Raw genomic sequence first — 16,782 nt, forward strand, 5'->3', positions numbered from 1 at the left:
ATCTGTGTGGTTATAAGTTTCTAACAATACAAACTTTATGACTTTTTACAACTTTTGGAATATAAATCATTACTGGAAGAATTTTAGAAGTATTCATCTTCAAATGTAGAACTTTCCTTATTTATAAAAGTATAAATAACTTAATGTTAAAGGGCCCCAGGGACTGACAAAGCAGATAATCATTGACCAGACAGTCAAGTGGTTTATGCAAATCCTAGTGGTTTTCTAGAAGGAAGCTGTTTTTTTCAGTTACCATTCACATACATTTGTGCTTTTATGAAGAAATATTATTCTGGAGGGGAGGGCAGGGGAAACTCATCTAGATAACAAGGTTCATTGTTTGGTTTAGTTTTAGGACTTTGCATACCACATGGAAGACACAGGGCACACTATAATGATAAGGAAACGTGTATAAATATAAACCAGTAAACCAGAAGCAATACTTTCACAGGCATAGCCTCTAAGAGGAACCAGGTTTTCTTTTTATCCAGTCACTGGATAAAGGCGGGGGGAGGGGGGAAATGACATAATTTCCCAGAAGTACTATTTTCTATTATAAAATAATGAAACCAAAAATTATCTAAGCTAGTTAAGGTTTTATGCTCTCTGAATGTGAACTATTATGAAATATGGTGTATAAAAGTATCATCACTGACTCAGCAAACCTTGAATTTTTATCTTCATATTGCCACTTAATAACTTACCCAAAAGAAATACAACTTCCAGAGATATCAGTAGTAAGTTTTAAGAAGCAAGTCACCATAAACTAGGCTCTCAAAGTGCATTTCCTGCTTCTAATACCACGGAGGGTAGTACACCTGCAGAAAAAAGGTATATGGGGGGAAGGGGGTTCTCAAAAAAAAAAACAAAACTATGAGGTTTACCACTGCAACTTGAAAATAATAAACAATAATATACTTTTAAAGAGTTGTGCAGGGTCTATCAAAGCCCACTTTCTCAAATCTTTATAACTCTGTGTGATCAGAACCTACTGCTATGTTGAAAGAAAGATGAGATATTATCAAAATTATTTGCCTCACCTAAGGAAATAAAGTCATCACCCTGTACTTCACAGGTAGGTGGACTTTCACATTAGCACAAATGGCCAAGTCTCCAAAAGAACAAATTACACTGTAACTACACAGATTTATGTGTATGATAAAAAAAAAAAAGACCAGGTATGAACTGCTTTCTTCTTCCTTTACTGAATTATAATAATTATGTGTTCTCTGACGTTTTAATGTCTTTTACACTATATTAAGGAGAAAGAAATTCACTGACAGAATCTCTGAGCTAGGAGAAACTCTGATGTTTATCTAGTCACCTGAGACAGAAACATCAGGTGGGGCTTCTGTCAACTAATGAGTCTTTTGATAAACAGTAATGAGACGCTCATGATTATGAACTTTAAAGAGACACACAAAATCAGCAGGATGTTACCAAGTGACAAGCTCCCCCTGGATGGTCATACACAGGCCTCCACTACAGTCTGAACCCCAATAACACATAGAACCCCAAGGCTGAGAAAATACATGTGTCATTATTTTTGAGACCTATAAATATACCCAAGAAAACAAAGGAAGAGATAAAAGGTATAAAAAGGAAGGTGGAAATATAAAACAAAATAGAACTTACTAAACAGAGAGAACCTAAACTCCTTTACTGTTTTTTATCAGGATGAGATAACATACAACCCTGGCATCAAAGAATACTCAGCACTTCAAGTGATAAACTTCTTCCAACAAGCCTTTTCTAACATGTAGAAGGCATGGAATGCTTCATTATTACCCAAAAAGTTAACAGCATAAGCATCCAGATTTCTATGTAAATTCCTCTCAGTACAACTCTCTGTGGTATTAAAGGAAGTATTTGGAGGGAGATAGGGAAGGGTTCTGGATTACTGTTCACTCCAAAGTTTTAGAAGAGAGGTGGGTTACCTTCTATGTAGTCTAGAAGTAGGTATGTCTCCACAGCTGTACACGTTTCCTTGACAAAAAAACACAACTTAAGAAAAAGAGAAAGAACACATCTATTCTAAAAACTACACATAATTTTCAAATGCAGGTTCAGTACATATTTCCCATGAATACAGAGATCACAATGGTTGTCTTGACAAACAGATCTAACTCCTTCCCTGACAAGACTGACAGTTTTACATCTTCTATACAAGACCCCATCTGTAATAGAAGGACGCCATTCCATGATTTCTTCAAGTTAGAGCAATATGGAACTCAGTGAAACATTTTAAAATGAAGAAGGTAATAGAAATAAGAAAGACAAACATATCATGACAAAATAGCAGATTTTATAAAGGAAGCAGAAAAATAGATGCGTGATTTTTAAAACACAGGACTAGGCAGAGTTCTTAAACTTGACCCCAAAAGTATGATCAAAAGAGAAAAAAATGACTAATTGAACTTCATAAAAATTAAAATTTTTTCTTCTTCAAAAAGCCCTCTTAAGAAGATGAAAAAAATTTACAGACTGGAAGAATATATCCAACGAAAGACTAGCATCTAGAATATAACCCTCAAAAGGCAACACTGTATCCAATCTGAAAAGAAAATGAACAGATATTGCTCCAGACTATATATAAATGGCAAATAATCACATGAAAATGTTTGATATCACTAGCCACTAGAGAAATGCAAATTAAAACCACAATAAACTACTACTACACACCTACCAGAATGGCTAAAATGAAAAACAGAGATAACAACAAATGCTAGCAAGGGTGCAAAGAACCTATCTAATTCAAACACTATTGGTGGCAATGTAAATGATTCAGTCACTTCAGAAAACACTGGCAATTCTTTTCAAAACTAAAAATGGACTTAGCACACAATTAGCAATTGCACTCTTGGACATCTGTCCCAGAGAAATAGAAATGTATTTTCACATAAGAACTTGTATACAAATGTTCATAGCAGCTTTATTCATAAAACCAAAATGTGAAAACTACCTAAATGTCCTTTAATTGGTGAATGGTTAAACACCTTGGACTGGGGACAAGGGACAAGAGCAGCTGAACTGTTTGGAAGTGTAGGAGAGAGCAAAAACTTTCCCTTTGCCCTCTGAAGGTTCCATAATTAAGTATATGAAATAAAATAGCAAAAGAGATTAACAGGAGAAAAACCATTTTGATTACATATATATATGAATCCCACAAAACATGAGACTTAAAGGTGGACCAGATAATTTAAGTTTTAAAGCATCCTGAGCTACAGAAAGGAAAGGAGCTGGGAGTTTCTGGGGAGAGGTGGCAACATGTTATGGGGGCAAGGGGAGGAAATATGTGGTGAATAAAGGTTGTCTTAGAAGAAAGAAAACAAAAACAATGTTTATAAAAAGGAAGAATGGAGGGTAGAAAAGAAAGGTAAACCAATTAAGGCAAAAGAGAGATAGGGAAAAAATTACCACTAAAAGCTCACCAAGAATCTTGGAACTCAGGTGTGTTGATTGCTTCCCTCTGCAGAAAGCTCTGGGGGATGGGAATAATACTAATCTGTACAATTACATGCTTAAGCAGAAACTTTCCTCTTGAAAAATCTGTTTCCCTTCCCTGCTCATCCATCCAAGCTACTATAATGATGTTTCTTGAGGCTATCATTCATTAAGCTTTTCTGTTCATCAGCAGATTGCATAAAATCAATTTCATCTCCCCAAAATATGCTCTTCCTCTCAGCCATTTTAGTCCATCCAGAAATATCTGCATTGACTCACTGAGGCAGATCAACTAAGTATTAGACTGTTTTTCAATTACACAGTTATTAATTCCATTAAACAAAGAAAAATGCAAACAGTGAAGCATTTGAACTCCCTCTCCCCACTCATTTCCTGCCATTAAAAAAAAAAAAAAAAAAAGCAGATTAACCATGTACAGGGAATCTGCAAGATATACTCATAGGACCAACCCAGAAAATTCATTGCTCTTGAAATCAGGAAGATTGACTTTCTACTACCATTTTCATTTCTTTGCTTTTTTGAAAAATTTACAATTGTATATAGCCACAAGTAAACAGTTTACCTTTACCCCCTAACAAAACTCCTACAAGCACACTAACTGACCTCTAGACTAGTGCATTGATCAAGAAAACTTTACCATATACTTCAGCCATGTCCAAAACTGATCTCCTAGTCTTAGAAGTGTCAACCACATCAATGACACAGCTGCTAAGAGTGAATGCTCCAGTAAACATTTTTCTCAAGGCCTCTGATAAAGCTGTTAATCCACAAGGCAGTAGGGTTTCTAAGTCAATTTTATAGCTCTATAATCTCACAATAATGTTTCAATCATTAAAGATTTATTAGCTCAAATATAATCCCACCTTCACATGGTATGCAATGTTCCATTAATGCTTATTTTGTCTGTTCTGCATAACAACTACAACACAAAGGCATCTAGGCTTGATTAAAGTTATCCCTCTCACCAACTTCCTGAGCCTGTCAGCCACCTGCATGATGCACAGCACTGTGACAATACCAAAAAGCCTACTTTAAAGCAAAACCCATACAGCTGGTTAGGAGCAGGTGTAGACCAACTGAACTAAATCAACTCTGCCTGAAGGAATACATGTCTAGGTGTTTCAAAATGCCAGATCTTGCAAGCAAAATCGACCTTTTCATTTGGCATTCTCTTAAAAGAAATACGAATTTTGAGATGTGCTGCTTAGTTATTTTTAATTCTAAATTTCTATGACTGTGGAATAATGAATGCACTTTCAGAAGTAATACAATGCTTCCCCAACTGGAATTTTCTCTCAATATTTTATTGGCAAGTTTGTCTCAATATACACAACATAGCATATACATGTACATACATATAAATTTCTTTTAGGCAAGATGATTTCTATATTCAAAGATAGAAAACAGGAATCACATACGCCAGCCTCTAAAAACAAAAGCTTTAAGTGATTTATTTTTCTAGCACAACACTGCAAAATGCCTCTCTAATTGTTCTGCAGTTTATTTTAAAGCGAAGAGTCTACCTTAGATTAGAGCACATGGAACTGTTTTGTAGGAAAAAAACTAGTCACCCTGGTCAAGTGGGCATATTTAATTGTTTTAAATAAAAATTGACAGGTTACTTGTCATGTTCTCTCTTGACAATTGCTAACTGCAGGCTGCTTCCTTCCATGGATGTCCTTTTCCTTCCTCTTTTCTTTGCCAGTTTCAGTTGTGGCTCCTATTGTGGAATTTACTCAACAAGCCAAACATCTCCCTTTCTAATACTGTTTACATTATTCCCTACAAATCAGCCACTTATTAAGAGTAATAATTGTCTATGCCAATCCTAACACTATAAAGAAGTTGCCACCGACCTTACTTCAACACTTGTTAACTCAGGAAGTGATAGTGTAGTCTGAGTGGTTACCCCACTTACAAATGGAAATGCTGGAAGGGACACTGCAATTCTTATACACACTGCCAAGAGTCCACAAGTAATTCTTCTCTGCTTCCACTACCCCACAATGTACAGATAATTCACTCAGCAAGTTACTTAACTTTTTATCCTTACATGGTTTGAATGTAGGCAAGTTATCTTCCATCACTTTTTCCAGTAATTCTTCCTTTTTTGTTTAATTGTTATGTTAGTATATCCAGTTACTAAGTCTTTTATCTTGCCAATGAAATAGTTATTTTGTTCTGTAACTAGCCTGACTTGCATTGTTTAAATTCTCCACTGTTTTTTTGATGAAAGAAAGGACAAATCAATATATTCTAACAGGAGTTTGGATTTGATTCTGCCTCAAGGTATAAGAATAGTTGAATAGCCTGTAATGGTGATTTCTTGCTGAATTTCTTAGAACTTTTAAGAAAGGGTGAACTGGGTGCAATGGTGCTATGCCTGTAACCCCAGAGAGCTGGGAGGCTGAGAAAGGAGGATGCAAGTTCAAGGTCAGCCTCAGCAACTTAGTGAGACTCTCGCCAACTAAGGAGGGTGGGGGTGGGAGTGGGAGAGAGAAGAGAAGAAAGGCAGGCAGGCTGGTTGGACTGAATGTAGGAAGAACGTAAGGTGTGCTGATTGGCAATCACAAGTTGTTTCCTTCGTGTATGTGCCTTTAGGGAAAAGATCTGTGTTCTTGACTTTTTTAAAAATTTTCCACATGACTGCACTCCGTGGATGCTCAATAAACATGGTTTACTACTGTAGTCCCCCTTATCCAAGGGGGATATGTTCCAAAATCTCCGGTGGATACCTGAGACTGTAAGTAGAACCTAACCAAACATTTGCTACATGTACATGGTTGTGACAAAGTTTAATTAAGAAATTAGACACACTAAAGAAGAATGAAATTATGGTATTTGTTGGTAAATGGATGGAACTGGAGACTATCATGCTAACTGAAATACGCCAATCCCCAAAAACCAAAGGCAGAAATGTTCTCTCTGATATGTGGATGTTAACACATGATAATGTGGGGAGAGAAGAATAGAAGTTCATTGGATTAGACAAAGGGGAATGAAGGGAAGGGAAGGGGACGAGAATAGGAAAGACATCAATCAGACATCACTTTCCTATGTTCATATATGAATACAAGACCAGTGCAACTCCACAACACGTACAACCACAAGAATGGGAAGTTATGCTCCATGTTTGTATAATATGTCAAAATACATTCTACTGTCATGTATATCTAAAAAGAACAAAAAATTTTAAAAAGAAAGCTAAGCCAGGCATGGTGGAACACACCTATAATCCCAGCAGCTCAGGAGGCTGAGGCAGGAGGATCAGGAGTTCAAAGTCAGACTCAGCAAAAGCGAGGTGCTAAGCAACTCAGTGAGACCCTGTCTCTAAATAAAATACAAAATAGGGCTGGGGGTGTGGCTCAGTGGTCAAGTGCCCCTGAGTTCAATACCTGGTACCCATATAAATAAATAATAAAAAAGGAAGTTTTTAACAACAATAAAGTCTTTATAATAGTTACCTGCACTTGGCAAACATTCAAAAAACATTAGTTATTATTATTACACAAATAAAATGACTACATTTAAAACTTGTTGATTTAAAGTTCTACTTGCCTACCATTTTTTAAAGTTTGCTTTAGTTACATTACACATATCGGAGGAAAAATAATGGATGAATAAATGTTTCATTGCTTAAAAAAAAAGAAATCAGGCACAGTAAGAGTGCTAACAGCAACTAATAAAAAATAGAACAATTAATGTTCTGTAATAAAAGTTATGTGAATGTGATCTCTCTCTTCCCCCCGGCCCCTCACACACACACACACACACACACACACACACACACACACACACACATTATCTTAATGTACTGTACTCACCCTTCTTGTGAATATGTAATATTTAAAGGAAGTACTTCATGGCTTTTTCTTTGTCATATCTGAATTTCTAGCCCACTACTCTTGCACTCCGGCACCATTATCAAGTAAAATAAAGGTTACTTGAACACCACAAGCTCTGTGATACCATGACAGTATATCTGATGACCAAGACAGCTAGTAAGTTATTAATGGGTGGGTAGCTTACACAGTTCGAACACACTAGATGAAGAAATGATTCATGTCCTAGGTGGAATGGAGCAAGTAATTCCAGGTAACTCCATAAATTGCTTATTTAAGGAATTTTCCACTTAATATCTTTGGACCACAGTTCACCACAGGTAGCTGAAACCAGGGTGTTTTAGTTAGCTTTTCATCACTGTGTGCAATCCAACACATTTGGGGATCAAGGTTTCAGAGGACTGAGTCCATAGATGACCAATTCCATTGCTCTGGGTCCAGGGTGAGGCAGAACATCATGGTAAAAGGGCCCAGTGAAGGAGAGGTCCTCTGCTCATGGCAGAGTCAGGAAGCAGAGAGGGAGAGTGGAAGGGGCCACAAGGAAAATGCATCCCTTCAGGGTACACACCCAGTGACCCACCTCCTCCAGCCTGGAGCTACTTACCACCTAGGTCATTCAAACTAGGGTGCCTACAGCTACCTGCCTATAGTTCCACCTACTTCATTTAAATTAGGATGACTGATTAGGTCTCAGCTCTCACAATCCAATCATTTCACCTCCAAACATTTCTGCACAGGAGCTTTTGGGGGACAACCCATATCCAAACCATAGTACAAGGAAAATGAGATAATGGATAAGGGAGGACAACTATGCTAAACTCCAGTTTCCTCAGGAGACTGGAAGACAAGCTACACTACAAATTCCCCCCCCCTTTTTTTTTTTTGTAAAATACAAAGGCTGAAACAATAACGTACTCATGATTTCTAATTTGTATTTACTGTAGAGATACCACTGTTATCGTTTCTGTAATTTCAAGCATCATCATCATTACATAATACCAACAATAAGTAAGAGAAACAACCAAATATATTTTTGCAAACAAAAATCATCATGGAAGTAATTAGAAGAGGTGATGATGCTTTTATAAAGGATGGACCAACATTTCAAATGATAAGAATCAACCAAGCAATTGAACTACACATCTGTTTAAAAAAAAAAAAGTCAACCCTGAAAAATATCTTATAATCTTCAAAAAATATACAGTAATTACTTATACAAATATATCTATAGCCCCATCATCATGAGGCAAGACTCATTGTGGTTACCACGTACACTGTGCATACCAGACATTTTATATTCACGATTCCTTGCAGTAAGAAAGGTAGCATTCCCATTTTAGAAGCTCAAAAATGTCACTCAAGGGGCTAGAGTTGTGGCTCAGTGGCAGAGCACTTGCCTAGCATGTGTGAGGCACTGAGTTCAATTCTCAGCACCACATAAAAATAAGTAAGTAAATAAATAAAGGCACACTGATATCTAAAAAATATTTATAAAAAAATGTCACTCACCTCACAAGTGGAACAACTGAAACTCAAAGCCAGATCTGCCTACCTCTGATCACTATATTACATCATCTAAGCCACATGGAAACTAAATGACCAACCACCTAACCAGTGGGTGGTTAAGTCATCATGTTCCATTAACTCAAAAAAATTCTATGTAACTATTAACAAGAATAAAGACCATTTACAAGCTCACCGTGGAATCTTAATATCTCCCTTGACTGAGGTCTTTACATATATTATCTCATTTAATCTTTTCCCAGCAACCATTTGAGGTCAATATTTCTATAATCTCCATTTCAGAGATGGAGAAACTGGCTTGAGAGTTAAGATGACACCACCTGGGAAAAGCAGACCAGGCAGAGAAAACCAGGTCAATTTGATACCAAACCTCACTGTCATAAACATTATCTTATACCCTACAGAGCAGTTGCCCTACAGAGTGGGCAGAGGCCCTCCAACAATTAGAACTCCTTCCTTCTGAGCCTGCACTAAAGAAACAAGACCACAGAAGAGCAGTGAAAAGTTCAAAGAACTACAATTGACACTACTGGCCTCTGCTTTGGGACAAGCAATTTCCCATTTGATTCACAAGAGTATTTATTTAAACCAGAATAATTTATTTAAACCGGAATCATTTTTTCTGTTTACTAAAATGTTTTTTTGATTTTTTTAATAAACTGGGTTTCATCTAGCCTTTTTTTTTCCTTTACAAATAAATAGTGAATTGTGGTTCCATTGTAATTAGTAATGAAATAGTTAAATCTGGAGGGTACACCCTGATGGTTATCTCCCTCAACCATCAAAGAGAAAAAAAAAAAAGGTCACAGTCAGTTACTCCCGTTAGATTGGAGTTCATTAGAACATCTGTAAGCACATACGCACACTCTACATCAGCCTCTGCTTGGCACAGGCCACAGGCGTAGTAGGCAGTAGTGAATCTTCCTAATACCGCTTTAGCAACAGAGATTGAGAGAGGGGTGAGCAGCCCCTCTGGCCTTCAGGTAGGTCCAATGCTTTCATTTCTCCCCAGGCTAAAAATGGGAACTGATATTCATAAACTTTACAGGAATGCGGGTGCCACACTTCAGAAAATGGTAGCGGATGAGGTTTCTAGATGGGGAAGGGGTGAATTTGGAAAATATGGGGCTTCCTATTCTCAGGTTGCTACAAGGATTTAACTCCTCTGCCTTCAGAGCACATTATTCATCTTAGTGCATAAATGCTTCGCTGGCAGAAGTGTGGGAAGAAAGACCTAATCATGGTTTTACTGCCAGCAAAAATCAAATAATATATGCCTCAAACTTGATTAACCGTGTAAAACAGTGTTAATTCACGCACTAAATGCCTGTAGTTACATGGGGGTTACTTGCTTTTGGAGCAATCAGGAAACATGGGCTGTACTGAGAAGTAAGATTTAATGCTTCAGAGTACCCTATCTTTCTTTGGAAAGAAAAATAAGTTAGTTCAGACATAGGAAACTACAAGCCCAGACCTCACACCATTAGTTCTCTTTTGATACTCAACTATGCCCTGCCTTCAAAGTGAATAAATGAAAGTCTCCCTGCTGAGGACTGTTAGCATGGGCCTGGGAAGACTGTGTATATATTGGCCCTATATTTCTGTCTTTTAAAAAGAATCTTTAATGTGTTGACTTTGAAATTTCCCTCATTTGAAGAAGAGCCTCCTTTTTTTTTAATCTGCCTGTTTTTGTCTAGTCTATTTAAAGAAAAACCTTTCAGTAGGTTATTTTAGGTCTATTATAATCTTTCAAAAATGCTTTTTAAAAACTAAGATGTGATTAATATAATCATATCAAAACCACAAAAGAGACACAATGGTTTGCTCCAGTGAAAACATAAGTCAGTAAAGCAAAATTTCAAAAACTGAGTATGGCAAAAGTAAAGCTGGGAAAAATACCTTCAATGTTTTGTTTATTCATTAAATACATAAATCATTCGATTAAAATGAGTAATCTAAAAATTACATACACAAACTGCAATATAAGGAGATAATTCACTATAACAATAAATGTTACCACTTTTTTGAGCCCTGAATTAAACTACAAAAATGGATAATATTCTTTACATCTTGTCCCCCAAAATATTTCTATCTAATCAACAATAATCATGTTTTCAATTATGATAAACCAAAATCCGTATGAAAAATATTGAGATGAAGTCAATCGGTCCCAATGAAAACACTTTTTTAAGCTTGCTGCTTAAAAACAAGTGTTCTTTGGGAAATTCCTTTGGATCTGGAATTCATTACCACTGAATGGTGTTATGGATGTTTGAAAGAAGCACACTTTGGCTTTGGTGCTCCCTGTACTCAAAATGGGGCAACTCTGAGAATAATCATTCATGTTGTGTCTAAGTACCTATAGTTTTGTTTTAATGAACTGAGAGTCAACAACATTTCTTTTGAGTTCCTTTAGTTTCCTTCAGTTTCTTAGATGCTTTCTTTCATGTATAGTTGGATAGGCTATAAATAAATAAAACAATTGTCCAGGTTATTTCATAAGTAGGGCAAGTTGCTGAATCTGCAAACCCAAAGTAAACTAAAAATCATAAGTACATGAGAATGATCAGCAATTAATGACATCTGATCTACAGAAGTACTTAAGGATCCACAGTGCCACATCCATGCATGCACATATCATAGACTGTTTTATTTTTATTGCCAGTGTAAATGTTCCTTGGGCCATTTAAAACCTGTGGTCATTCTAATGAGATGTTGTTTTAAAAATATATTTTTTTTTCCTTAAGCACTTCTGTAGATCAGATGTCATTAATTGAGGGGTATCCACAAGACAGTAATTTTTTTTAAAAAGTAAACCGTAAATGGATTGAAGAGAGACTGATGGGAGTGGAGGGAAGAGGGATACAGAGTTCGGGGAAGTGCTGGGGATTGAATTGGCACCAGTTGAGTTCCATACCTTTGTGTGACACTGCAGATAACTAAAAGGAATAAATAAAAAATAAAATAAACCATAGTGTCAACTAACATTTATTTACTACTTATCATGTGCCAGGCACTGTGCTATGTGATTTACATGTATTTCCTTGTTTCTCAAAACAATTCTGTGAATAGGCACTTTGCAGATAAAAAAGAAGAGAGATAAAAATAACTTGCCCACAGTGGTTACAAGTCAATAATTGTTAGAACCCTAGATTTGGACTCAGAAAATTCAACTTCAGGTCCTGCACTTTTAATGAAGGGCTAGAGAAAAGAGTGACAAGAAGAATGAAATATCAACTGCTATTTAAATTATTCCATCACCAGCATCTTCAATATTTATCCCACTTTTACTAGTTCAAAGGTCTATCTATATCCACTGACCAGATTCTAAATTTCCAAAGTCCTTTAACCATCTTCAACATTATAAATATCAGCTGTCATTACTGGCAGATAATTGTGCACAAACAATCTTACTTTGGATGTTTGAGAAGAATCATAAAAATAACTATAATTTACTGTGTGCAGTATGATATCTTACTAAATTATTAATCATAGTTGACATCAACCCATGAGATAGGCAAAGATATTTCATTTTACAGAGGAGGAAACTGAGGCATAGAGAGGTTAAATAACTTGCCCAAAGTCATGTAATTAGTGACAGTTAGGGTCTGAAACCAGTCAGTCAGCATTTGCGAGTCCATACTGTTTTATTCTGCTTTTAAGTATATTAACAGCTTACTCTTAAAAATCAAAGAATCCGTGTTGCCTGATTTAATATTTGGTGTCTAAAAACATCACTCTGCAAACGGTGAGTATATTTCGCATCTCTCTAAGGTAGGAATAATAAAATAAAATTTGTCAAGCTTACTTTATCTGGTAAATATCCTTTTAATATCATAATAAAATATAAAGTACTGAATAATTTTTGCACCTCTTTGCTTAGTGTCTGCTTTCTACAGAATTACTAAAGAATTACCTCAAAGTTCGTGGGCTGGAAAAGAGGTCTGAAATAACAGCTACTCTATTTTTCTGGAAGGTGGAAGGGGAGATGCGTTTAGGAACCTTCCCCTCCTAAAGAATCCTAAAACGGGAGCAAAAGCACCCGAGAAAACAAAGGGGCCTTTACAGTGGCACTTGTAAAGGTCTGATTACAATGTTTCCATTACTAAATGCAGGAGTGCTAAAATCATTCTCAAGCAATTTCTCCCCTGCCCCCTAGGTATTCGGAGACTCGTCTTTTGGTTCGTAAGACAGTCACAGCTATGGTAACCTTGGCGCCCCTTCAATCCCTTCCCCAGCAGCCCAGGATCCTCGGGGGCCGCAATTCGGAACCGAGCTCCAACGCTTCTGAGCAGGAGTCCGCCGTGGCGTCCCCTCAGACTGAGGTTTCTAGGCAACCGCACGCGGGCCAGAAGCAGTTGAGCATCATACTGGGTCACCTGTTTAAGAGTCCCCAGGGGAAGGCCCAGCTATGCCAGGGCGTCGGTTTGCCTGACACCCCTCGGGGTCGCAGCTACCCGTAACCCGATGTTGGGTCTGTGCCAGCCACTCTCACCTCCCAATCCCCAGTTGTCCGCCTTGGCTCCCATCTAGTCACTTCAAACTTTTGGCGTCTTTATTCAGAGGGACATCCTAGAAGTCTCCTCTCCCTGAGGAACAAAGAGAAATCATCACAACCACACATCCCATACAGCACAGATTCCTGGGAATTGTAGTTCTTTCGGTTAATTCGTGAAGACTCTTAAAGAAAAGGGACTACAATACCCAGAAATCTAAGGGTGAGGAGTCCATCTCTAAAATTTGTCCCAACTGCTTGGATTGAATTCGGTAGAAGTGTTCTGTGGCTCTTTTTATACCTAACTCTCTGAATGTTGGGTTTCAGGGCAAACTTGTGGGAGGATTTTGTTTTTAACAAGCTTTTTGCATGTGAAGGAAACTAAACAGTGATATTTATGAAGACATATTCTAAGTCATTTATTTTGTAATTCTTTCAGAGAAAAGATCTACCCACAATCAGAAAATATGTCACTGCAGATGATAACAGTCAGTAATAATATAGCCTTAATTCAACCAGGCTTCTCACTGATGAATTTTGATGGACAAGTTTTCTTCTTTGGCCAGAAAGGCTGGCCCAAGAGATCCTGCCCAACTGGTGTTTTCCATTTTGATGTAAAGCATAATCATCTCAAACTGAAGCCTGCAATTTTCTCTAAGGATTCCTGCTACCTTCCTCCTCTTCGATACCCAGCCACTTGCATATTCAAAGGAAGCTCAGAGTCTGAAAAACAATATATCATTCATGGAGGCAAAACGCCAAACAATGAGCTTTCAGATAAGATTTATTTCATGTCTGTTGTTTGCAAGAACAACAAAAAAGTTACTTTCCGCTGCACAGAGAAAGACTTGGTAGGAGATGTTCCTGAAGCCAGATATGGTCATTCCATTGATGTGGTATATAGTCGAGGAAAATGCATGGGTGTCCTTTTTGGAGGACGCTCATACATGCCTTCCAACCAAAGAACCACAGAAAAATGGAATAGTGTAACTGACTGCCTGCCCCATGTTTACTTGGTGGACTTTGAATATGGATGTGCTACATCATACATTCTTCCAGAACTTCAGGATGGGCTGTCTTTCCATGTCTCTATTGCCAGAAATGATACCATTTATATTTTAGGAGGACATTCTCTTGCCAATAACATCCGCCCTGCCAACCTATACAGAATTAGGGTTGATCTTCCCTTAGGTAGCCCAGCTGTGAATTGCACAGTCTTGCCAGGAGGAATCTCTGTCTCCAGTGCAATTCTGACTCAAATTAACAATGATGAATTCATTATTGTTGGTGGCTATCAGTTTGAAAATCAAAAGAGAATGGTCTGCAACATTATCTCTTTAGAGAATGGAAAGATAGAGATTCATGAGATGGAGACCCCAGATTGGACCCCAGACATTAAGCACAGCAAGATATGGTTTGGAAGTAACATGGGAAATGGAACAGTTTTCCTTGGCATACCAGGAGACAATAAACAGGCTGTTTCCGATACCTTCTATTTTTATATGTTAAGATGCTCTGAAGATGATGTAAATGAAGATCAGAAAACATTCACAAACAGTCAGACATCAACAGAAGATCCAGGAGATTCCACTCCCTTTGAAGATTCAGAAGAATTTTGTTTCAGTGCAGAAGCAAATAGCTTTGATGGTGATGATGAATTTGACACCTATAATGAAGATGATGAGGAAGATGAGTCTGTGACAGGCTACTGGATAACATGCTGTGCTACTTGTGATGTGGATATCAACACGTGGGTACCATTTTATTCAACTGAGCTCAACAAACCCGCCATGATCTACTGTTCTCATGGAGAAGGTCACTGGGTTCATGCCCAGTGCATGGATCTGGCAGAACGTACACTCATCCATTTGTCAGAAGGAAGCAGTAAGTATTACTGCAACGAGCATGTGGAGATTGCAAGAGCTCTACAAACTCCCAGAAGAGTTCTGCCCTTACAAAAGCCTCCAATGAAATCTCTCCGCAAAAAGGGCTCTGGGAAAGTTTTGACTCCTGCCAAGAAATCCTTTCTTAGAAGGTTATTTGATTAGTTTTGGAAAAAAAAAACCTTTAAGATTCAAATGCACTTGTTGCATTTATTTTTAAACATTTTTAAATTATAACAGCAAGGAAAATATTTCAATTTTAATTGAATATGCCTGTTTTCTTTTAGATATGTGAGTTGTTAGAGTTTTAACACAATGCTAAATACTGTCCTTCCAAAGTCTAAACTCTTTTAAAATATTTTACTCAAAAAATCTGAAATGAGAATTTTTATCTGATATTTTCATTCAAGAAATATTAAGCACAAAAGCAGTAGACATAATCAAAGTATGTTTATATTTCTTGTATTATTTTTGGTAACAACCTAGAGAGTAGTTCAGGCAAACTTAACCAATAAAGAAACTAGTAAACAAAAGATTAAATTAATTATTTGTGTGATGTATCAATTTGGGAATTAGAAACAAGATCAAATATTTCCCATGCTATTGCTCTTCATACACCTTTAAGCATCCCCTTGTATTATGGCCATGAACAGAACAGATTAGGTACTCTTACGATCATCACTGACGTGAGAGAAGAAATCATCTCAATTTTTTTACATTTCCTTGAAGTATCTGCATGAACTTTCTTCAAATATCTCCCTTCCTATTATTTGATATACTGATAATGTGTCAAATTCACTCACTTGTACCACTTATTTGAAAGAGTTTTCACCAGAAAACACAAACCCTCTACTAATAGCATCCTGGAAAAAGAGATGAGTGAGAATACATTGAGAAGTGACCACCAAATACATCTCCTGGAGAAGAATATTATTTCCCAAAATAATGAAAGTTTGAAACATTTTATGAAGTTAACAGGCAGCAGATTGCAAACCAGAAAAAAGAAATCTGTGCAAGTGTGTGTCTAGTTAATTTATGGAGTTTGCTATCCTTGAATATTATAAAATCTGAGAACTTGGCCAAGATTCAGTTAGACACTTGCTAGGTAGTTAAAAGGACTGTTAATTTTGAGGCTTCAAAATATCAATTAATAATGAATTTAGAAACAAATGTTTTCCGCTTGGAATATTTTTCTGGCAAAGCATCTAACCTTATCCTAAGGTCTTCAGCTTTGGTCTCTCATTTATCATTCTTCAGAGTTCACAATGCTTATGGTAATATTGCTAAAATATGAACTACATAGGAGATGAAGTTCTATTAATACTTTCTTGTTCCAGATACTGAAATTAACTTTGATAAACCAAATCATGTTTGCTCTGTTTCAATAATGTTGTTTGGTGAATATTGCCATTGAACAATTTTTATACCATTGATTTGATTCTTACTTCCATCACTATGTAAAAATAATGAAACATAAAATTCTGTTTCTATTGATGTACTCTAATAATAAACATTTATGTTTACCCAAATAAAGGCAAGGCTAAACTCCTTAATTGTTTCAGGATTACTCTAC

General features: G+C 36.8%; 2 protein-coding genes across 2 annotated transcripts in view; one reads left to right on the forward strand and one right to left on the reverse strand.

The window, feature by feature from the left end:
* Iftap (intraflagellar transport associated protein) overlaps window positions 1-13,460 on the reverse strand; it is a 62,489-nt gene extending 49,029 nt beyond the window's left edge. Inside the window, 1 exon segment of the mRNA XM_047519711.1 lies at window positions 13,327-13,460. The gene's annotated coding sequence lies outside the window, so the exon portion shown is untranslated.
* Window positions 13,461-13,793: 333 nt separating this feature from the next.
* On the forward strand, window positions 13,794-15,374 carry Rag2 (recombination activating 2). Its single transcript, XM_047515670.1, has one exon. It carries the CDS (start codon window positions 13,794-13,796, stop codon window positions 15,372-15,374), a length of 1,581 nt encoding a protein of 526 aa, XP_047371626.1.
* Window positions 15,375-16,782: the final 1,408 nt, after the last annotated feature.

This window comes from Sciurus carolinensis, chromosome 11, assembly GCF_902686445.1.
Source record: "Sciurus carolinensis chromosome 11, mSciCar1.2, whole genome shotgun sequence".
Lineage (NCBI taxonomy): Eukaryota > Metazoa > Chordata > Mammalia > Rodentia > Sciuridae > Sciurus > Sciurus carolinensis.